The sequence below is a fragment of the Coturnix japonica genome, chromosome 13, assembly GCF_054131305.1.
Source record: "Coturnix japonica strain WE chromosome 13, WE-NBRP24, whole genome shotgun sequence".
Taxonomy (NCBI): Eukaryota; Metazoa; Chordata; class Aves; order Galliformes; family Phasianidae; genus Coturnix; species Coturnix japonica.
The window spans coordinates 8,929,030-8,953,081 of NC_140675.1; the positions used below are offsets into that span (position 1 = coordinate 8,929,030).

General features: G+C 44.9%; 1 protein-coding gene across 6 annotated transcripts; it reads right to left on the reverse strand.

Annotated features, from left to right (window-relative positions):
- Positions 1 to 214: 214 nt before the first annotated feature.
- TECPR1 (tectonin beta-propeller repeat containing 1) lies at positions 215 to 23,179 on the reverse strand. Of its 6 annotated transcripts, none has more exons than XR_014934043.1 (25): positions 23,030 to 23,156; positions 21,119 to 21,351; positions 19,449 to 19,631; positions 18,813 to 18,935; positions 18,027 to 18,152; positions 16,418 to 16,592; positions 16,217 to 16,317; positions 13,689 to 13,790; positions 13,163 to 13,308; positions 11,885 to 12,396; positions 10,989 to 11,134; positions 10,000 to 10,155; positions 9,330 to 9,479; positions 8,924 to 9,081; positions 7,990 to 8,117; positions 7,604 to 7,706; positions 7,264 to 7,395; positions 6,810 to 6,889; positions 6,494 to 6,550; positions 4,904 to 5,078; positions 3,535 to 3,670; positions 3,148 to 3,240; positions 2,618 to 2,724; positions 2,096 to 2,215; positions 215 to 1,922 (listed from the first exon to the last, which is right to left on the reverse strand). XR_014934043.1 is itself a non-coding variant. In XM_015876635.2 (25 exons), exons 2-25 carry the CDS (start codon positions 21,347 to 21,349, stop codon positions 1,728 to 1,730), a joined length of 3,600 nt encoding a protein of 1,199 aa, XP_015732121.2. In that variant the 5' UTR covers positions 21,350 to 21,351; positions 23,030 to 23,179; the 3' UTR covers positions 215 to 1,727. The 6 variants fall into 6 exon arrangements, 4 of the variants coding, with proteins under 4 accessions (XP_015732121.2, XP_085370737.1, XP_085370738.1 ...); XM_015876635.2 differs by having other exon boundaries at positions 7,299 to 7,395; positions 23,030 to 23,179; XM_085514611.1 differs by having other exon boundaries at positions 3,535 to 3,601; positions 7,299 to 7,395.
- Positions 23,180 to 24,052: the final 873 nt, after the last annotated feature.

Consider the following 24,052-nt stretch of genomic DNA (forward strand, 5'->3'; position numbering starts at 1 on the left):
CATTTTTTGCAAAAAAAAACTTAATGTTTTAGTATAGTCTTAAATAGGGTCATGACTAATTGCAAATTATTGGTTAGCAAAGCCTGTGATGTGATGGGGGTTCTGGTGATGTGAAATATAATAAATGAAATGGGAGCTCTTGAAGCAGGAAAATGCTGTACAAAAACCTGTTTCCCCCCTCGCTGTAAGTTTTGTCACTGAGATAACCATCCTCTAACAATGCACACAATAAGGTATTTATTTGGATGAGCTGCTGTGCAAGTTATGCAAAAGCCTATGTATGGTAATTAATGCAAACGTTACTTATGGTACTTCCACCATGCAGGTACGGGACAGGTCTGTCATCACAAGTCGGAAAGATCAGCAGACTTTGAAGCACTACAGCATCTGCAGACTGCATTCACATTTAGACTTGGAAACAGTGCTTTCCTTGGCATTAGAATATGAAATATATTCTATAAGTACTTGCAAACTTCAGTTTTGGTTCCACCACTACAGTACTGAGAGCACACCACACTGCTGTCATACAAAAATAACTCTACATACAGTCACACACAGAGGGAAAAGGACTGTAAACTGCTGTCGGGGTAATGTGCTTCCTTAGCTCTTCCACAGGTTAAATTTAATAATAACTTAATGTCACAGTTTAACTAAGGTCAGTAAAAAACAGGAAAAAAAGCTTTTCTGGGAATGAAAAGTGGTTTCTTGTAAGAAAGGGACAAATCGGTCAGTAAAGAGCACAGCCTCTTCCTGAAGCTGCGTTAGAATATGGTGGCAGTGTCTCCTGGGATTAGTGAACTTACTTTGCATTCCTACCAACGTGATGTCAGGATCTCATTGAAGACCTGCTTTTCTCTTTGCAGTATGAAAGCAAACCTTGCAGCTCTCTGGAGCACAGCCTCACCCCTCCGGTGTCGGGTCCCTTCCAGCGTCATTAGGTGGGCATCTGTACCCCAGTTATTGGGGTTCCACTTAAGGTGGAGATTAAATGTTGGGACAACTAGCATGAGACCATGCCTCTCTTGCCAGGACTGAGTAGGACACACTGTCTACACAGTTGTGCAAAGACAAGTCATTCCACTTCTTGATTAAGGTATTACTCATTGTGAGCTGAGATGGCAGAAATTGCCCCTTGCTGGTAACTGCACCGTAAGCTGAATTGTATGAAGTTTAATTTTACTGATGTGAGGAGGAGAAATATGACCAAAGCTCTACAGGCTGACATGAGCAGGACTGATGTGAGCAACGTCATTTACACAGCTGGGACTGTAGTTATGTCCACAGTGCAAGGCACTGGAACTGCCCCAAGTTCAGTTCTATCTCTGTCTCTGCTCAGATCTGAACCTAAAGGATACTGTGAAAGGTATATATGGGGGAAGTGTAGGGACAGGGAACTGTAATGCTCATTAGAAAATGAAAACTGTAATGGTTGTCTGCAAAGAATTTCACATTCTATGGTTGTGTAGCAGCTGTGGTAAAGGGTCAGAGATATGTGGTTGGCTGTGGTGCTTTCCTGTCCTGGCAAAACTATTACTTCTATGCAGTCACATTTTACACATGACCTAGTAGAAGAAATCAGTATTTAAATTGCCCCATTGCAAATTCCAGTTTGGTAAAGTACATCAGTAGCACAAGAAATGTCACGTTTTTCTCTCAGGTGATGAGCATTTCATTTCTTTTTAAGTTATACTGACTACGGCTTGTTTGCAAAATGCAGCAGTGGCCATTTAACAATGAACTGCATTTCTGTCCACTTCTTGTCTTTCACTGACCATCAATGGGGTTCTGGGCTGCTCTGTTTTCTCTTTCCTGCCGCTGCCTTCTGACTCCGTGGGCTCTGGGGGGCTCTGGCAGGTGCTGGATGTGCTGCCCCTGGGCGCTTCGCTGGCGTTTCCTCTGACTGTGATGTGTTCCCATCCACCCTACGAAGGGTTGATAGAGGAATACAGAAAGAGAAACATCAGCCTGCCAGTACAGTATTTGCTGTGCTGCTTTCTGTGCACTGCTAGTTTTATGGTATTTATTTATGGCTTCATAACTTTCGAATTACCTATTTGAAATTAATACTTATCAAATCCACAGTGCCCACACCTACCCCTATGCCGTAGTCCCATGCCAGGCCTTTGGGCTCCATTGGCTGAACCCCAGTGCGGTGGCAGACGGTCCCACAGCTCAGCCCGTGACTTCCCTGCACTTTGTCGGCTATCACCCAGACCTCAAGAAAGCAAAAAGAGGCAATAATAGCATTTGTTCTTCACACCACCATTCCCAGAGATGACAAATCTAAGCCTGCTTGACTGTGTTCACAGACAGCCCAGACTGCCCTAATTCAGTCAGACACCCAACAGGATAGCTGGGTTGTGGTGGAAGCAGTGGACAGCTTGGCAGGAAAGAGGTTATACATAGAAATGTTAAGGAAACAGAATAACAAGGTTCTTGAAGGCCAGGGGATGGCTGTATCACTATTTCACTGTCATTTCTTGTCACGCTATTGGGATTCTGTCACTCAGATAATCATACTGTGGAATAAAACCAGTCTGAAAAGTACTTAATTACAAAAATACATTGAGCATAGTTTTTAATAACCTGATGGAGTGCCAGGAAGCTTAATACACACCTGGTCCAGGGGCCCCACGGACATTTTACGGATGTTATTTGAGACGTGATCCCAAGCAGATCCTTGCGGGTAGCTCGGTGTGATGCCCTGCCGGTACCACAGGTTGCCTGTGAAGCAAAAGGTCCTGGTTGCAGCTCAGAGTTTATTTACATAAAGAACTGCACTTTAGAGAAGTAGAACATGGGAGTCTCTGAAGGAGACCGCTGCAAAGGGCTTGTTTCTTCGTGGTGCAGCTACTTGTTTCTAGCCTTAGCAGCAGGAAGGTGTGCTTAGTTCTGTACATGTTAGGGCACAAAGCCCTTGTGTGCAGCCCTCCGAGAGCCACCTCTGTGACTGTTTTCCAAGTAACAGCATAGACGGAGGAACAGATGATGGCTGTTGTTTAAGGTGCTACCAGCTATTGCAAAACACATCTCTTTTAGCACATTTATTATTCCAAGAGGAATAATAACCTGTCCAACCAGATGATTGGACTGATGTATACTTATTTATTTCTTCTAACACTGATAAATAGCTTTTCAGGCCCTTACCATTTTTATCCAACACAAACACCGATGTTCTCCCCACTGAGACTTGTTTTAACTTTTGTTTCTGAGGTGAAGGGATGTGATACCAGCAGTCACCTGAAAGTCAGAAATAGGAGAATAAAACAATGAGAAAACAAGGCCACATAGAGGAGTTCCTGGAGATGTCTGCAGTGGAAACGCATAGCTGTGCAAGGAAGCTGTGAAAGGTGTTACATTTGGTGCATTTACACTAGCTTGTTTTTAGAGATGAACAGCGCTTCTAAATCATCCAAGTGAAAAGCCAATTGACTTCTATAATGAACAGGATGCTGTGATTATTCATGGCAGTGCATGAATGAGCTTGCATCGCATGTAAGGTGAAGACTGTACCAAAAAAGTACAAGCGCTCACCTGCAGGTTTCTTTGTAGACACTGAGCCCCGATAGAAGGCAGAACCATCTCTAGCAACAGCCCACACCTGGAAAAAGGCTCCAACTGAGATGGAAACAAAGGGCTGATCTGTTCCCACGTGAAGCCACGATGTTCCCTGACAGATCAGAGGTGAACTGGTTAAAACTTCTTGATAAATTACTTTAATGATTACCAAATGGGAGTCCCTGAACAGTGAAAAATAGTCTAAGTAATAATAATTAAAAAACAAAACCAAAAAGTCTGAATAGAAACACGTTTCCTGATGTTTGAAGATAACGGGATGTTTAACTCTTTGAAATGAATAGCTTGACTGAATTGTTTACCACAGCATTTCCCATTACCATCTCTGGAATTCAGGGTCTGCATGTTGCTGAGAGGCTGGACACAGACTGACTTCCTGGCTCAAATTACTCTTTTTTGATTATACAGAACAATAATCCCAAAAACGCAACAGGTGAAAATCTGCCTTCAGATCCCATGTACATGTTCCCGGTCTTGCTGTTGTGCTGTATCTGTGCATACAGATGTGTGCTGTTGTTACAGACGCAGCAGGAAGGAAAAAGAATAATCCCTGAAAATGCTGATTTTCTTGCAGATTTTTTCCAAACACTGAAGTATATTCCACTCGTGCATATATACACAATGTATGTACACTGCATTTTTTTCCAATTGCAAATATAGCATAAAGTTAGTGCACGTAAGCCCCAATTTGTTGTTTCAGCAAAAGCTGTGCACCTGCTGCAGTCACTGATGCTGTCTGCTCCTTCCTGTGTTACTGGACGTGAGGTTGTTATTTCCATCCCAGGACACAGAAAAGTCACACCTGTAGGTGTCCAAACACCCCCCCCACACTCAGTTAACTGAGCAGAGTTACTTCCAGCCTCTGAAAAGTCAGTGTGCAAACCCCATTGATATCAGTGGCAATTCGATTACAGTCATAATCAAGAGCAATTCTATCACAGGGCAGTTTACCTGAATGGGATGTAAACACTATTGACAATGGGGGGGGGGAAGGGAACAAAGCTATCAGTGCAGGAAGTGGAAGTAAAGCACTTAATGAGGAGAAATACACGGCGGATAGGATAAGATAGGATAGTTTGTGTGGAAGGGATCTTCAAATGTGACCCAGGGACAGGAGAGGTTGCTGGAAGCAGCGTGGCACAAACTGAGGTAAGAAACGTGGGCAGAGAATGGTCACAGTTAAAGGAGAAGGACTTTCAAATCTGGGACACAAAGGGGGAAACTAATGAGGTGCTTTGAGAGAGGGCACTGCATGACTGCGTGTGCACATGTGTGTAATTACATTGAATACATCAATAAGGCAATAAGAATAAACAGGGAGCCTTACAGCTGGGTTTTGCTGTGTCACTCCAAGCCTGCAGAGCACGTCTCCTTTGTCACTGATTGCCCACAGAGCTACTGATTCTTCATCATCTGCATCTGAACTGGGAATTATGGAGATGTCCCACAGGGTCACAGGAGGCACTTCCAGCCATGGCCCGTTGGTCACTATCTTACATTTTCTGAAGTAAAGAAACCCCAGACCCATCAGATGTATGTACTTTCTATAACTGAATTTGTTCCCTGGTCCACTGTCCTTAGCTCCTCTCATTAAATAGGTACTATAAGAATTAGTGTTGTTTTTTTTTTTGTGGTGTTTTTCTTTTTTAATTTAAAATGGGTTTCCTACACCTGTTCTGATTTCACAAAGCATCAAACCAAGGCTGGCGGAAAAGTCAGCAGCTTTTGCAATCCCGCATCCTCACTGAAACTCAGCGCACAGCAGCTGAATGGTGAAACCAGAATCCCACTGCTCCCACTGCTCCCACAGGGAGCTCCACACCCACTTCATTCCTGTCTTTGCTATGGGAATCACTTTACAACTTGGGTTTGTTTTATTTTTTGGTGGCAACTGTTAGAAAGCAAATGTGGCATCATAAGGTTAGCGGAGGAAAGGTTCTGAATTAGAGGTGGGTCATCCTGGAACCAGCACATTTTTCTGAGGCAGCTGCAGCACAGTAGTGCTGTCTGTGAGGGAAACTACATGACATTGTTGTCACAACAGATATTTCTCTGTAGAAAAAAATGTCCCAAAAAACTCAGCGCATTCCTTTGTCTCCTGCTCTGAAGAACAGGATCCGGCCATGAGCTGCTCCCTATCTGTTTCCAGTTTTAAACTGAATGTTAAAGCAGGAAGAACTGTTTAGGCTCAAGTTGCTTGTTTTATTTCAAGTTCATATTTTGATGGAATGGATGTTGGTTGGTTGCATAGCCTGGATGCTTCAGGGCCTCATAAGATATCATACAAAGGCCGAAACACAAGCTCTGCAGCCTCAGCAACAAACTGAACAACGCCTAACTGTCAGATCACAGTAATTTATTAGTATAGCTGTTAGGAATTCTATTACAAAAAGCAGAGAGAAGCTGGAAAAACAGTAAATGCACAAACTTTCCCTTCTCAGTAGAATATCCTAATTGCAGTTTGCTGTTTTCCTGGTTCTATCTGGATGTGGTGTGCTGTGACTTAAATGGGGTTGGGATTATCTGTGGCCTAGTGTAAAGCACATGGGAGTCACATGTTAAAACAGTTACTGTAGATGACATGTATTCCAGTTGTTTTAGGTGAATTAGTATGTCCTAGTATACCTAGATTGTATAATTCCTTAATAATTTACCATATAGAAAGAACAGATACAGAGAATCACTAGCTGACTTTTTTCTACAGGTCCCACATAACCAAATAGCTTATCTGCTTACAATAAAAGCCATAGTGCTAAGGACCCCGAGCTTCTCTACTGGAGGTGGGTTATTCTTTGCGGGTTTCTTTACTATTACTTTTGTTCACCGTGTGATGACTCTTCCCTTAGTAACTAAGGGAGCCCATAAGGGAGTAGTTAGCATCAAATTCACAACTCGTATTCATTTCTCAGTTCCTCACCTTGCCCAGCGCCTCCGTCGGACAAAGTCTTTCATCGTCTTGTGGCCATGGTAGGACCTACCAAAACAGATTGAAATATCTGTTCAGGAGGATGTCAGGGCATCCCCAGCCTCAGCAGCCACCTGAGAACATTGCCCATGCTTCTCCCCACCTGCTGCCCTACCCCCCCCTTGCAAATTTCAGTGTTACTGTCCCCATAGGACAGGAGCAATCAAGGCATGCTTGTCCCTGATAAAGCATAGATAATGTGCAATGAGAGAAAGAGAACTTAAAAGATGCCTGTGAGGATTTTAAGCAGAAGAAGATGTCTCCTTACGCTGGAAAGTCTGCTGCGTACTGCCAGCCTTCCCGGTCAGTTCCACCTGAAGTACTGAAATCAATGTACCAGTCGGATACCTATTGCCAGGAGACAATAACAAGCACAGTGAACACCTAATTGTGTCATAAAAACAACTTGTTTTGATACTTCCACCTTTTGGCATGTCTGCTAGAAGTCTTCTAATACTTGCAATATCAATTCACACAGAATTTCCCAGGTCTCTTTAATTCACCTGAAGATGAAATAACCTGAACAGACATCTATTTCCCACTTGAACAAACACCTATTTCCCACTAGACAAACAAAAAAGCCAGAACCCCCATCACTTAGTGTTCTTTTGACTATGGAGGACTACTGCTGTTATACAAATGAGGAAACCAAGGTGACAAGACCACAAGAAAAATCAAGGTCATGGGAGCCCAAGTTTCATACCCTATGTGCTAAGCCTTACCTTCTTTGTGAAAAAGCTTTCAAAACAAAATTTACCCAAGACCACTGTGGTGAAGGAGGCTTGGTGTTGGCTTTGGTGCACTCCTGCAGGCCAGACGCATCACTCCACATGTACCTGTCTGTGGGCAGGCCTCTGTGATGAAATCATGCATACAGAATGCAATGTCATTTATGGCAACAGAATTCCAAAGGGGAGAGAGGAAAAAAATGCCCTTAATAGCGAAGAAATTAAAGAAATGAAAGGATTTGTGCACTAACAAAGCTAGAACAAGCCCTGTCACATTTCATTTGACATGAATAGAAAAGTGCACTAAATAATTGCTGCAAATGAAGAAAACAACCTGCTGCTATATCCAGTGACTGGGTTCCACCGCTGGTTCTCATAGATGTAAACACATTTCACATCCCACTGCGTATAAATATTATCAGCACTACTGGCCAGTCCTATGAGAAAGAAATCATTTGGATTACAGTATAGGTAAACCTCACAGACTCTGCATTTTCAGTTCCATTAGCCACAGTAATACTTTTGATTATCCCATTTCTTACTTTCAAGATGACAATGTCAAATCGCAATGCCAAATCCTTCCTATTGGGTGCCCTGTTGCCTGTACAGCCCTACATGTTAGGAAAGCTAGGGGAAGGACAGCATAAATAGCTTAAATAGCTGACTCCATTGGGAATATAAGCAAGAAATCTGCACCCCATAGGAGAACAGTCACCGTACCTTGAATGAAGCCTCCTCCATATCCACCAGTATAGACCCACACTGTGTGGTCGTATCCTATGCCCCACACTATGCCTCGGTTATTGCACTCTACCAGTCGAAGATGACCTCCAATTTGACGCCAAAACCTGCCAGAAAAGTGACATCGTTTTACATTTAGCCCATACCACATCCATCAGGAATGTATTCTCACCCCCTCAACTCTATCATACCCTGAGGAAAAGGCAGCTTCATTTGCTTGTTTATTTAACCTCTGTTCATTAGTAAGTGAAGGAAGTTGTTAGTTGAAAGCACTCCCACTGAACGACTACAGTAAAGTCGCTGTAGGGACCCTGTCAGTGACCTCTGGGAATGGTCAGGCTCTGAATTATATTGTTCTCCTCTTATTTTGTAGCTTATGTTTTGTTTTCTTTTGTGAACTAGTTAAAATAGTCTGGTTATTATCTGTACCTCTCAGCAGCCGTCTGCTGCCTCAGCTGTAACTTCATCCTCATTCTTAGTTCTAATAATTGCCTTTATCTAACAATAATACAGACAATTCATATCTCTGCTACGGAGATCAGGAAAAAAAAAAAAAAAGAAGGGTGGATTTAATTCTTCTGAGGATTTCTGAAGTGTTGTTACCGAAAGGCACTTTGTGAAGTAACCCAAATGTAGGGGCGGTTTCTAAGCTGAAGGTTTGGCCTTTAACCCACCAATCCTGAGGCTGATAACTTAGTGCCTGGAGAGTTGTCAGCGCTGTATAGTCACAGCTGTAACAGAACTGTGCAGGAGATGCTCCAGGGCTGTGGTGACTGGGGACAACTGAGAACTTCAGGTTTCCTGACTCAGACACTGATACAGATGGCAGCCCATCAAAGCCTCTGACTTGACATGGAAGACAGACTTTGCAGGATGGCAGCCCGTGCTAAAAGAACAAAGAACAGCTTCTTACATTTGATCGCATGGCATCGGGTGTGGTCCAGCCTCCAGCTCTGGACTTGGCTCGCTAACGAAGATGTCTCCTTTACAGCTGACTGACCAGATGGCGTGGTGAGAAGGAGGGCCCTGAATCCGCCTGCTTTCACAACAAGACATGGTCAGCAGGGACAGCTAGAAAACAAAAGGCAGAGAATCAGAAGGATTCTTCAGTGAGAATGGTTGGATAACTGCAGATTCAGAATGAGTGCAAAGCAGAGCAGACAGGAAACCTCAGCTGCCTCTGAAGAACTTGAATAGGACTTTTAAAATACTTAATTTGTGGAGATAGGTAAGTGGCCTAGATACTGTAATGCAATGCTCAGATCTCAGAGACTAGATTTATGTATTATCAGCTTGAAATGAAAAACTCATGGATTTACCCAGTCATGCATTTCTTGCTCTGTTGTGGCTGCAAGGCAGATCGGCCATCGCTGCTTTGTCCTTTCAGGTGTGTACAGGGCGAAGGAGTGCTTGCCTTCCTTCAGAACTTCAGCTATAATAGTGACTTCATTCAGGAACACGTGAATATACTAAGGAGAGAGAAAATAAATGTGACCAAGGTGAACTGACTCAAGATATTCCTTCCTCAGTGCCAGCAGTTTTGAACTTCAAGACAATGAAAAAGGCCTCCCTGCCAAGGATAGTAGAATCAAATCTTGGTGCCAAAGGAATCCTGTAGCTACTGTGGAACTCGATTTCCAGGCCTACACCAGCTACAATTCCTGCTGCTTGTTTGTATCATTCCTGCTTGTGATGGCTCTGGCCAGCTAAGCTTGGTTCTTTCCTCACAGCTGGGAACATTTTGAGCTTCCAGTGCAAAGCTGATGGATTAAGCAGTGTGGATGCTTGCTGACTGGGTGTTTCTGACAGAGAATTAGCAGAACTCTAGCTTAGAAAAGCTTGTTGTTCACTATTACCCTGGGATACCTTTGAATTGATTCCCAAAGCAACAACATATCATAATTTACCTTCCTTAAAAACACTTCCTTTCCTCCACAGGATCTTTCTTTGCCAAGCGTAATCCTTTTGAGGGTCTCAATCTGAACGTACCTTTTTCTCCTCATGATACATGTAGTAGATGAACAGGATGCTGTCACGCATTCCATCAGTCCCAGTGAACTGCTCAAGTGCCACTCGCACATCCATCCATTTATGAGGCTTCCAGTTTCTCCACCATTGCAACATCCCAGTTTTAACCCAAACGGACTGTAGAACAGACAAAATGAAAACAGACAAAGCTGCACAGAAAGGCATTGAAATGATGTGTAAGTCAGTGTTAATGTTCTTCTTCTGCAATGAGTGCAACAGCACACAAATACTAATTGATTCTGTGTCCCTTATAACTCAAAATTATAACACAGTTTCTGCTCCTGCTTTAAGGGCTTTGACATAATCTTGTTAAATTGAATTAAAACCCTGGACTCCAGGTGTTTTTAAACAACTGAATTGCAGACTTAGCAGCTGGCATTCAGTGATTAGCTGTGAGGAGACTCAAACCATGAATTAATCTGAAAAGAGCCAACTAGTATTAAAAAGGGGGAAATTCAAAGAGAAGTGATGCCATTTAAGTGCAGCTGTTGATATTACCATCACTGCTTTATTGATGCAAATTAACTTATCACCTAATGGTCACACAGAGAAACAGCGAGTCACTATTCAATTAAAGAGCCTCATATTATCGTGGACCCATTCTTACAGTGTTCCACGGCAGCAAATGTTCCTCTGAATTTGATGCTTTGGGACATTGAACAGTGGCTGACCAGTGCTGTATTCGCGCCTATACAGATATCAGATCATGTATATATACAGATATCAGATCAGATCAGAACATCAGTTGATGTTTCTAGGTGAGAATTGCTAGCCATTTTTTGCTGAGCTGCTGGTTTCCCACAGGAAGCATAGACAGTGGTACTGCAGGAGAAATAAAGAGGGGAATACAAAGCTGACAGTAAGTTCAGATCAGTACATCAGAGTTGGCTTCTTGATACCCACTATCGATAGGTCTAAGTGCTCAGGAGACAGGTGTCCTCATTGCTTACCTGCTCAACAGCCTGTTCGTAGTGCCTGAAGTTCTCCAGTTCCCGCTTCGTCCTTTCACTGAGCTGCTGGAAAATTTGCTTTCTCCATGCTGCTGTCTGTGCTGGAGTGATGGACAGAGAGAGAGACTGCACAGAGGACGACAGATCTGGAACAGAACCCAAAGCAGTTCATTGTAGTGACCTCTGAATACAGTCCTGTGCAAAAGGCACACCTGACTCTCCTCTGAACACCAGACTAGGTCAGTCCAGCCTAGAAGATTTTGCTAATTAGCACTTGAAATGGGAGCATTGCACCCTTCAAAAATGAGACTTTTGTCACTCACCTCAGATAATCAAGAAATACAATGTATTAATTGTTATGCCAATAGTAAAGGCTGGGATGCCACAGTACATGGTTTATTTTGACAATAAGTTATATTCCATTATTGCAAGAGTCTCAGTTCCAGCCTCATTCAGTTATCAGTGGGGCTCAGTTTACAGTGGCTGTCAGTGACTCCTGTCTTACCCTTGTCTCTCTGTGGATGGTAGAGGGGAGTCAGAGGTTGTGGTATGTGCACCCCTCACAAGAGCCTTTCTCACTGCTTCAGTTATTACTCAGTGCTGTTTTGGCTTCTGCCTGATGCTGCATTTGTAGCACACTGTGTTTTTTAACCAAATTCTTACAGAAGCTGAGAGAAAATACCACCTTTACATTCTTGTATCTCAGTCCCAAAATGCAGCACTACCTTCAGACATGGAGTGTAACAAAATGCTGCATTAAGAGCTAATGGGCTATCAGAAGTTTTGCACCATGGTTTTGCTTAAAAACAACAAGTATGCAACAAAAATATTTTTTCTTAAAGAGAATGAATAACTGTAACTGGAAATCATGGTCTGCTGCAGGGACTGAACTGTACCTGATGGAACAGTGAACCATTTCAGTGGGCTGTGCAGATCTACAAGGCAGCCTCCCCCGGACACCCAGGCCCACTGTGGGTGCTCGTCAGCCCCGTACTGTTCTTCAGCTCCCACTGAGAACATGCCAAGGGAAGACAGGCTGGATGTTTCTGCAAAGGTGCTGATGGAGAGGACTGCGTGCCTGTGGGCCTCCTTTAAGTCAATGTTTGTCCACTGCAGTTCTGCCGAAGGATTTGGATTTGTGGATTTACAGCTTTCAAGGTGAGCTTTCTCATTACTTGCTGAAGCAGCGAGAGCTTCTCCTTGATCAGAGTCCAGAGGATCCACAGCCACACTGGCAGATGCTCCTGCTGCCTGGCTGCCTGTGTTGCTGCCCGCTGCTCCCAGTGGGGGGGTGCTGCTGAGGTTTGTGGGTATGTTTGAGAGCTCTGTGTCCGAGGAAGTGTCTGCATCACCCTGAATGATGGCGTTTGTCTGATTATGAACATCATCGGTAAAGAAACAGCCAGCACTGAAGGACAAATAGATTATTAATTAACTATAATTCAAATGTAGTAAAGTAAGACAAGCCCAAGAGCACAGAAATCATTCCAGCTTTAGGAGAGATGCAGCAGATTTTTTTTTTTAAGGTAAGAATCCATCCTTAAGGGAAGAGTAACATGAATCTGGCAGATCAGTCCAGTGGAACTGAAACACGAGAAGAGATTCCACTCATCTTTTATTTGGGAAAAAAAAGAAGGGTGTTGGCTGCCTGCAGCTCTCAGACAAACACTGAAGCAGCATCACACTTTCTGGATGTGAAATAGTGAGATTTTTTAAAGCCCATTATTTTGTGATTTTTGTCTTGGATACTCAGAGCACAATGACTCCAGTAGCTTCTGCAGCATACCAGCGATGGAAGCACGTCTTGTACCCTTCATCTCTTGAGAAAGAAACATAATAAGGAGAAGGGTAATGCTCAGTGGAGCTTGCACTCCTTCATGATATTTCACAGGTAATGTCTTGTCTTATTAAAGACTGGCTCACATAGGGATAGTAAAGCCCAGAAAATCGTGCTGTACTGACAGCGTGCAGTGAACTCCAAAATGGGAGTGTCAGCTTCTGCTCTGACAGCAGCAACTGCTACCTATTGTTAATTCTAATGGCAAAAAAGTAAATGGTCTCTAGTGTACATAATGGTTAGGTGCCTTCTCTGCTTCCCTCTGCCTGTACCAAAACATCTCCTAGAACTGAAGCTCCTAATGTACAGAGTCTCACACAGGTATTTTATGAAGCACCTGAGCAGACTTGTTGAGCTCCCCGTCTGAGATCTGTCACTCTCTCGAACACACACAATTGCTTTCCACATCTTCCCACTGAGCTCACTTGGTGTGACGCCTTGACGAAAATAGATGGTTCTGTCATCGCAGCCAATTCCCCAGACCTATGGAAGGAAAGGGCTCGGTGAAGGAAACGGCAAGCAATGCAGGTGGTACTGTATACACAAGAGGTGAAGTAGTGGAAAATTCGCTGTGAAAATCTGCCAAACTCAGCATTTCCCCTTTCTGTTCTTCCTTACTGCTGATGCTGTAGTTACAGTACCAAAATTTGCACCATCATGAGAAGACAATTTGCACATGAATGTCTCACAAGTGATCACAGTGATGTGCTGACTGTGATCTGCTGCTGAACGAAGCCATGCATTGCTTCCTAGCAGTTCAGTCACATGGACCTGTTGTTCAGCTGTCCATATGGGCACTGCTGATGGTCCTCGCCTGCGCAGCAAACACGAGTAGCTTCACACCTCGTACACAGCTATCTTACCTGGTTATTTAAGCCTACGTTTACCATCATCATTTCTCCAACCATCTCAATCCAGCTTGTTCCACATGGATTATGTGAGTTCACACCTCTTCTAAACCATACCTGCAACAACAGCAACAGAAGTCTAAGGTTTGCCCCCACTGTACTCTACTGGCAGGCAGACAGCTGAAAGACACATTCTTTAGTGGATCAGTTTTAATCAGGGTAAGATAAAATAATTCTAAGACAGTTTCTCAGCCCCTAGAAAAATATTTGCTCTTACATGTAAACTGTAGGCTATTTTTTGGTGACTAAATCAACTTCCAAATAGCATTTCTGTGAAGCTGGGATGACAGAGGGAGCTGTCAGAGGGATCCTTTCAGTGATACTGCTCCATACACTGTCTACTCTTAGATTAGTTTTTACCAATCAGAAAGTGTGTATGGGATGGGTACCTGGAAAAATTTCCAGTTGAATGTCTATGTTTAGGATCTGGTCTTACAATGGCAAGCAGCTATGTTAGAACTTGTTGATTGAAATGTGTGGAAGACATGGAATTTGACTGCTTTGGGCATATCTGAAGAAAAACAGGGCTCAGTGCTGGGGTTGCTTCTGTTTAACATCTTCATTGATGATCTGGATGAAGGGATTGCGTGCACCCTCAGTAAGTTTGCAGACAACACCAAGCTGGGAGGGAGTGTGTGTTGATCTGCCTGAGGGGAGAAGGGCACTACAGAGGGACCTGGATGGACTCGATTGATGGACCAAGGTTAACGGCATGAGTTTCATGTGCATTTTGGTCACAACAACCCCAGGCAACCCTACAGGCTTGGGGAGGTGTGGCTGGAAAGCTGCCTGATGGAAATGGACCTTGGTGTGCTGATGGACAGTCAGATGAATATGAGCCAGCAGTGTGCCCAGGCGGCCAAGAAGGCCAATGGCATCCTGGCTTGTATCAGGAATGATGTGGTGAGCAGGACTAGGGAAGTCATCCTGTCCCTGTACTTGGCATTGGTGAAGCCTCACCTCGAGTACTGCATTCAGTTTTGGGCACCTCAGTACAAAAAAGACATGGAGGTACTGGAGCAGGTTGAGAGAGGGGCAATGAGGCTTGTGAAGGGCTTGGAGAATCAACCCTGTGAGGAGAGGCTGAGGGAGCTGGGGCTGTTTAGTTTGGGGAAATGGAGGCTGAGGGGAGACCTTATTGCTCTCTTCCAGTATCTGAAGGGTGCTTATACTGAGGGCGGGGCAAGTCTTTTCTCACTGGTGACAAGTGACAGGAGGAGGGTAAATGGCCTCAAGTTGTGCCAAGGTAAATTTAGGTTGGACGTTAGGAAACACTTCTTTACAGAAAGGGCAGTTAAACACTGGAATTGGCTGCCCAGGGAGATGGTTGAGTTACCATCCCTGGATGTGTTTAAGAGCTGTTTGGATGTGGTGCTCAGGGATATGATTTAGCAGAGGGTTGTTAGAGTTAGGGTACTACGGTTAGGCTGCAGTTGGACTTGATGATCTTTATAGACTTGATGATCTTACCCAGATTTTCCAACGTGGGTAATTCTATGATTCCATGATTCTATATATATTGTCAGTGCTAAGTCAGGGCTTGAAGCAGTGATGGAGCACCTGGTGGGAAGACAGGGCCAGCCCAGGGGAGCTCAGGTGCATGCAATGCAATCCACTGAGTGACCAGAAGGGTTGGGCCAGGATGCACCCCTTCCTAGACCTCATTTAAGGGCTGGCAGTGGAGGCAAGGGGATATCACTGGAGATCCTGTGTACCTGAGACCTTTAGAAAGTAAGCAGCTTTTCTTTTTTTTTTTTTTCCCTCTTTGTTTCTATGTCTGTCCATGGTTGTTGCATTTGAGTACACCCTTACTTCCTGCAGCCTGGGATTTTCTTACCCTGCTCCTATTGCTGTGTTTTCTGTCATATTATAGCATTACAATGTGTTAGCTATTCTATTTTTATGTAGTGGTTTTATCAGCAGATGGAACAGGAAGGATGCAGTCAGGTGCAATGGCACAGTTGACAAACAGTGCCTCATTAAGCCAGAGTAACTCAATTATTTTAAACCACTAGACATTTGTTTATTCCCCGGATGAATGTCTAAAGCAAGAGCTACTCTATCTTGGTGTGACTGTCTTAACTTATATCAGTGCTTCAGTCATGTAACATCCTCATGTGAAGAAGCATGTAAACAACACAGCCAACAAAAGAATCTCATTCATGTTGCCCATCTTCTATGAAATTGTAAGCTCTGAAAGTTACAGTGTCAAAGTAAAGAGTTCTAAAGGATTACAGTGTCTTGACATCAAACATACTTTCTTCCCAAGGAAGATTCAATACCAAGAGTTTTCTCAAGTTGCACCCAACCACGTATATTGCAAACCAGAGAGCATTCCTATAGCAAGAGGGAATAGAATTCCCCAGACTGTAGGTACAGGGAGACCAAATGACCAATGTTTCATTTGAAAGTTACTTGTCCATTTCAGAAAAGCAAATACAAATAGGAAGTATAAAAACAGAACCGGAGCACTGAGCTCTTACTTTTCGATCTTTTGTGATGCACCACACCACATCAACACCCACAGAGATGTGCATGATCCCATTTTCAGAGCTTGGGGACTCCACAGTGCTCCAGGAAATTCCTGCAAGAAACAAAGCACAGAAGCAATGTTATGTTATGTATGTTATTTTCTTGTTTAAAATTACAAAAATCAAAGCAGCTTCCTGATAAATATAAAATACCTTGAGGGTTATTCCTGTCAATTCCTTCTCTTACAATAGCTTGCCCTTCCCAAAGTGTTGCCCAAAGGAGGTCATAGGGTCCACAGCTGATCTGTGCAACTTCACCAGGAGTGCTGATTAAGGACCACGTGGAACCTTCTGGATTGTGATGGCAAACATTTTCCCTGTACCACACCTAGACAAGTTTTAAAAGAAAGAAAAATGTGACTACAACAATGAAACTATTGAGACAAGCACGATGGCATCTTGATGGACTGGGAAGAACCTCTCCTTTAACAACTGCTTTTTCTTTCTTTTTGTTTCCTGTTTGCACTCTGGCCTTCAGAAATATTTTTATGCAGCTGAAGAGTATTTCCTTATTTATTAAGGGAGGAGGTGTATTTACAGATTAGCTTTTAGCATAGAAACGAATCTGGATTGAACGCAAGACCTGCTGCAGTGAGTTCTGTGTATGTTTCAAGATTTAAACAAAGCCACTTCAATATGTCACGGTGTGTTTAAAAAAATAAATAAATAAAAGAAACCCAAAAAACAGGAGGAATAAACAGCACAGATGTGTTCCTGTTAGAGTGAGAGCCCAAACTCACCTTCACTGAGCACAGTATGGATACAAATTCCATTCTCTGTGCAGCTTTCAAGAGACATCCAGTCCATGTGCTGGTCTGCTCATACTGCCTGCATGCTTATAGTGAGACCCCAGTGGAAATAAGTGCATCAAACAAAGAAAGCAGCCTGTAGTGGGCATATGGATGCTCCAGAATACAACTGCTGAGTGCCATAGCAACATTTTTAGAAATACATTTTTGCTTTAGAAGCTTTTACTTTAGGAAATGAAAGCTTTGTATGTGTCAGTCAAGAGAGCCTTATGAGTGGGATGCTTGTCACTAATTACCAGGAGTCTGAGGCATGGGAAGTTTTATTTTTAAACAATTTAACCAAGATTATCTACTTTGGCAGGCAGAGCCAAGCGTGACTGAAATCTTAGGCTACCTGTTCGAATGTTGTTCTTCATGAGACCACAAGATAGAAATTGTCTGTCTAGAGACAAAGGAAGGCTACTCAGCTCTTACAATGATAGAAGGAAAGCAAGAAGCCTTCTTTACATCACTGAGCAAGAGGAGAGACTTTTGGATGGCCTAAAACCAAAAACAAAAGAAATAAGATGGATAGCTTTCAATAGAAAATAGAAGTATTCCAGCGCTGGATTCCAGCTAGTTCCAGTTGCTAGGTTGGGAAACTCCAACAGCCGCCTCAGTTCTGGAGAACTTTATGGAGCAGGCCTTTCTCTCTATTAGCAGTGCCACAGTCAGCATTCGGGGCAGTTTTCAGGACACGGCACACTAGTCCACCCAAGTTTGTAAGACTCAGCTTTTTATAGAGGTTTAATGCTTCCAAATTCCAGCAACCCTAAGAGTTACTATGCCTTTCCATTTAGAATACAGGTTGTTAAACAGTGTAGTCTTACAGCAGTTCTTAGATTCTCTGCCAGATGCACAAACAGCATGGTTTCTTATCAGTGTAGAAGGTAACAAACCCGCCTTGCTTTAAAAGTATTCAACTCCTTTTCAGTAGTAATTCAAATTAGAAAACATATGGAATATGCACATACCCTTCCTTGTAAAGAAACTGCCCACACTGATAAACGGCCAGGAGGCTCATCAGTGATTTCCCATCCTCCAATCGAGATGTCATTGAAAGGGTCTGACAGCCGGTCTGGGTCATCGTGTGACACGATCTGAAGCAAGGACAGAAAGATTGAGAACAGAAGAAAAGATTCTGCGGTGAATAGCTAAGTTGAGCTTATTTTACTCAGTGTGGATGGCTTTAAGTGCTGCTTGCTGAAATGGCCAAGCATGGGGCTTCTACCTCTCATTGTAGGCTACTAGATAGAGAGTGGGGAGACAGCTGAAGCAACACGGAGTCATTGTTTCAGCCCCCAGCTAAGGAAACTTTTGCTGCAGAACACTCCATAGAGATGTTCTTTGAATTGGAAAGTTGGAACATCATTAACTACAATTATTGCTCATTCTCAGAATGGAACAGAAATTATTAAAGAACAGTTATTCATACAGATAAAGGACAGAGCTGGCAAATGATACTAAACAGGTGCCATCCTGAAAGCGAATGTTTTGTCAAATAACCAGGTGAACTTCAGTGGTTGGTTTGAAGTTTGTAAAGGAGCTGAGCATCTCTATCTGAATTAGTACAAAATGTGGCACCTCACTGCCACAGGTCCCTCTGAAAAATCCCACATTTCCATTTATGCTTGCACAAATTACAAGGCTAGAAATCAAGGGATTCAGTTCAGCCTGGAGGGCAACAATAATCAACTATAAGCTCAGGGATATTAACTTGTGATTTCAGAAAAGTCACTACAGCCAATATGTAAGAGAACCTTCGCCCAAACATCCCGTGATTTGTATCTCCTGTATCTGATCCACCTCCTGCGTCTCACACAAGAATTCCATTTCTTGTCCTTTGTGTAGGTGCTGGGGAAGTCTATGGCGTAAGTCCAGCCCTGCAAACAGAGGTTTTCTTTCATGAAAATCTGCAGTGAGGAAAAGCTTGAAATCTTTACTTGGAGGAATTCTGCACACAAGCCATTCTTACAAACCCAGTACAAGCTTCTGTGCATGTCCCAACAGCCTAATTAACAGATCAGATAATTCTATGAAGGACTTGTGAATCATGTCCTAATTCCTCTGCATGATATATAAAGAACAAAGAATACACAGTAAAGCACTTTGCTTTCTTCATAATGGTTATGAAAAGCAGTGATACCAGCTGGCAGCATTTCATGGCCCGATCCAGGGAGATAAAACAACTCCTATAAACACAAGAAGCCTTCAAACAAGATTCTTCCTCGTGTTGTACTGTTGCTGAGCTATCCCCCAGAAAGAAGTAGCTGTGGGAAGTGCTTTCTATTTTCACTTTCAATTTTCACAGACCTTTCTCCCACTTATAAAAATTCCTTCCAGTTTACAGACTAAGGATTCCCAGAACAGATCCTTTTTCAGTATTGTTCACCTACCCCTTTCTCTGTTGGTTCCCCTCCAATATTTTCATCCACATACCAGTCAGACTCCCACTCCCAGTGTGGTGAAGGCAGTGTGAAACTATCAAGCTGCTGATGCTTCAGCCCGCTCACGTCACTCCACTGCCAGCGGTCACTGGGCATTAATTTCTCACAAAAGCCCCCGACTGGATTCCAGCGCTGCCAGAAAACAGAGAAAATGTTTTACTCGGAGTCCCATCACCACAGTGGAATCTGCAGACCCCAACTGAGTCATAATCAATGAGTGTATTTTTAAACTGGATTATCAAAAGACTGATTCTTGGGGTGAATGACCAGCTGTTGATGCTGTAGGGCTGCAGCTTGTGTTCCTTGGAAGAAGCTTTTCTTTAAACTATCAGAGAAGGGTTGTTTGAGTGCAGTGCCAGTCCCAACCGAGTGATTTTCAGCTATGTAAATAGGAATGCCCAGTGATAGAGTTTACTGATAACACTATGTTGGTCTTGGTGATGTGTGGCACTGTGACACTGTGGCATTAGGATAACTGCTGCATAGATGGCACTGGGATTTCTGGTGTAACTCATGGGAGAAAGATGATTAGCATCTTGCCTACACTAGAAACACAGCAGCGTTTCTATGCCAGAAACCACGTCAAGAGAACTACATCAGTAAATGTTCTTGTACCTTATGTTACAGAGGGTTTTTTTCCCTAAATCTGGCTTTAATCAGTTGTAGAACAGACAACTTGGCTGGCTTTTCACCAGCACAGTTGTGATTTCCCCCCCCAGCTTTACCCTCTATAGAAGCACCGGTGAGGTTTGTCAGGTAATGCTGCTCTGCACATTAGGGTTCTACTGGAGTTCAATTCTGTTGTTGTGAGCTCTTGCAGAATATTTTTCCTTTGTGCTTTCTAATATCTTGCTTTCTGTTTTTCAAACAAACAAGTTTACATAACAAACCAAACAGCTTTTAAAGCTTTGCATTTTTAAAGAACATGTTTCCATAGACAAGGAACACTCTTAAATGAGCGGGAAGTTGTATCAGTGTTAAATTTTGCATTAAATTAGTTTGTTATATTTTCACCTATAAGTTAATGTCTGCTCTGAGTTACATTTATCCATTTACGCCTTAGAAAGCTGTAAAATGTATTGAAGAGAATCCCTCTGTTTTGTCTCCCAGATGACTTCTGGATAAGATAAAAAGAAAATAGAGACATTTTCTTTAGAACGCCATTTTAAAGATGTTCTTTTCAAGTATCTTCCATTGAAAGGATCATCTTAACGTTTATATACACAAAAAGCTGGAAATGAGCTTTAATGGAGAGTGAGTGCCCTCATTAGACAATTCACTATTACATTACAGAAATAGTATTTTCTTAAGAATGTGTTTTTGTTGGCTGGGAGGTACGTTGGATGTTTTTGTAAGGGAACTGTGTGTCCATCACACACTGCACACATCAGTTCCTACCTGAAGTGTTTGCAGTGTGCTGCAGCACCTGCTGCTGTTGCTTTGGGAAGGACTTTCCTTAGGGAATGAAGATATTGCAAGAGTAACCTACCTGGCACATACATACTCTTCAGAAACACCAGTTATGTGGTGAGAAAAACATGCAGAGACAGATGATCTAAGGACGCAATGTGGTTTTGTTCTGAAGAATACATAGCAGAAGTACCCATAATACTACATACCTGATTCTCATAGGTTTCTTCCTGGTACCTGATGGGAACGTCACCCGAGAACACATAGGTGTACACTTGATGGTCACAGGCGATTCCCCAGCAGCACTGCTTGACAGCAGAGACACGTTTGAATTCCAGCTGTGTGTCCTTACAGAGCTCCCAGTACTGGCCAACCGTAGACAGAGTGTAAACCCTCCCAAAAATGTCAACAGCCCAGAGAAGGGAACTGGACATGGCCATGGCTGAAAGGCAAAAAGGAGGGATTGAAGAGAAACTGCATCAAAAAAAAGCAAAGAAAAGAGAAGAAGAAAAAGGGAGTTCTTGCTTAGAGGCACAGTGGAATGGAATCTCAGTTGACAAATGGCAACTTTCAAAGCTGCTGCTTTCTGATGGCTGTTAGCAGGGATGCACCGTGAGCAGTGGAGATGCCAACAGAACCTGGAAACAGCCACAGCAGTGTCAGAACTGCCTGCTGAGCTCGTGAGGATGCCAGGGAGGGCGGCTTCAGAAGGTGGGAGGAACACAAAGACTCATCTGCTCTGCTGGAATTCCAGGTGCTGCTCAGTGCCTGCAAAGCCAGGTCCAGCAGGGCGGAAAGGTAACAGTGAGAAGAAAATGTGGAGCAGCAGAGAAGCCAGGAAGGCCAGAAAGGCAAAATTCTCCTGGTAGCTGCTGCAGTGCAGCTATGAGCAGTCCTGCAGCTTTGGCTCCTAGGTTGTTTTGTTGCTGTTGCAGGCAGTATCTGCGCTCTGTGCTCTTGTGAAGCTCCTCAGCGCTGCTGTTGCAGCTCCTCCCCACAGGACGATCTGAGCATCTCCATGTGAACCCTCCCAGGGAAGCAGTAAGACGCAGATAATTGTGTCTGTAAGAAATAGGAGTGAGCAGCAGGGCCTGTACGGTGCACTTCACCCTGGGCCTGCCTGTTCTGCTCTGTCTGCATTTCTGCCTTGTTCAAAGTGGGTTATTACAGAAAGAATGGAACGGAACAAGGATGAGGTGGAAGCGATGTGGTGTCACTGGGACAACAGAGCCCGTGAAAATAACGCTGTCAGTGTTTGCACTGAAAATCCTGTAAAGCAGCCTCTGTAACAGAGGAAAATGTACTTTGAGTTTTGAGCAGCCAGAACACAGCAAGGTGGGGTGAAGGAAGCACCGCGTGTAACGCTGCGATGGGCCGATGGAGCCAGGCGTTAAAGGAGAACAAACACACACATGGAGAAGTACCCTGAGCAGCTCCAAACAAACGAGTAAAACCTGCAGGTATCCCAAAGGTGAAGTCAGGAAAACTCCAGATGGGATGGACTGATGCCGTCCGTGCAGATGGTACGGAATGAGGGCAATCAGCGCAGCTGCAATAAATGGGCTTCGGGGTATCGGCCTTTGAAATTTCCAGACGGAGTGTTTGGAGAACGGTGTGGAATCGCCCAGGATCGGGAGCCGTGCGGGCTGTGCTGCGGGCGAAGCCAAACGGTGCGGTGCTGTGCGGTGCTGTGCTGTGCGGCCGGTGGGTGCTGCGGTGCTGCTGCCGCTGCCGGGGCTACGGCTGCTGCAATGGAGGCCGCGCTGCGGGCTGAGATTTCCTGCCGGCCGAACCGAGATGGAGAATTCCACGCAGAAGGATCCGCGCTGCCGTGCGGCCCGGCAGCAAACGCTGAGCGCCGGCGGCCGAGGAGCAGCGAGCGGGACTTGGTTCCACCACGAACCGCACGCAGAGCGCATTAATTCATCGCACAGGAACGCACGGCTCCATCTCGCAGCGGTACCGTGCGATCTCGGAGCGCACAGCGCGGCGATACCGGAGCGGCCGAGGCGGAGCTGACACCGAGGCCGGGCAGCCGCCCCGCTCGCACGGCTGCCACCGCGCCCCGCCCGCCGCTCCCGCGCCCTCCCCGCGGGGCTCCGCTCCCTCCCGCCGCTCACCTGTCCGACCGCGGCCTCGCCGCTCCCCGCCCGCGGAACGGAGCCCGGAGCCCGGAGCCCGCCTCGTCCCTGCGCGGCCCGGTGACGGCACGGCGGCCCCGCGGCGCAGCGGGGCGGTGACGGCCGCGCCCCCAATGGCCGCCCCGCAGCCGGTGGGCGGGCGGCGTCACGGCTGAGCCCGGCGTGGGGCTGCGGCTCCGGGAAGCGTCCACCCTTCACCGGGGAAAGGGGGTCGGACGGGAGAGCGCGGCTCCGTGCGCTGTCGGCCGGGTGGGAACAAACGGCGTTTACGTGGGGTTACGCTTCGCCTGTTTGTAACGCCTTGTCTGGAGCGTCAGACCGAGGGGACCCTCCTGGCACGGCTGGGGGGTGGGGGGACACACAACGTGCTGCCGGGCCGCCTGCAGCCCGCTGCCAACCGGGGACCAGCCAGCTGGAGAGGTTCGAAGGGAGAGCTCCACTCCGGACAGCATGTCCCAGGCCTTCCAAAGGGAGTCAGGAAACATGACATGAGACACGAGAACTTCCACGTCTGTGGATTCGCATTGCCACGCAGAAAAGGAGCTCTTTCAGATTATCGTGCATCCCAAAAGATAACACAGGATGAAGGAAAGCTGTCCTTTGTTGCAGGGAGCGGGCAGGATGGTGGGATCAGAGCGGGGGCTTCTCGTGCCCCGTGGGGCAGAGCTGTGCTCTGTGCAGTGCTGCTCCAGCGCCGTATGGATGGTTTGAGCATTTTAGTGACATTTATCTATAAAACGCCATTTTGTTGCCATTATTTCATTCTGCAGGGGTTTGAGCAGCCACGTTTCTGGTACAGATAGTGGTTATTAGTCCAGATGTCTTTTGAAGTGGACGAAGCCAAGACCTTTGTTGTTTTCTGTGGGAATTGGGCATAGGGAGAAGAGGCTAAGGAATATTTTCAGTGAATTTTGCCCGGTTTGGATGTGAAGCACAGCCCTGTGATCCCACACCACGGTGGCAGGAGGGGCTTTGCGAGGATCTCCGCTCCCACGTCACGCT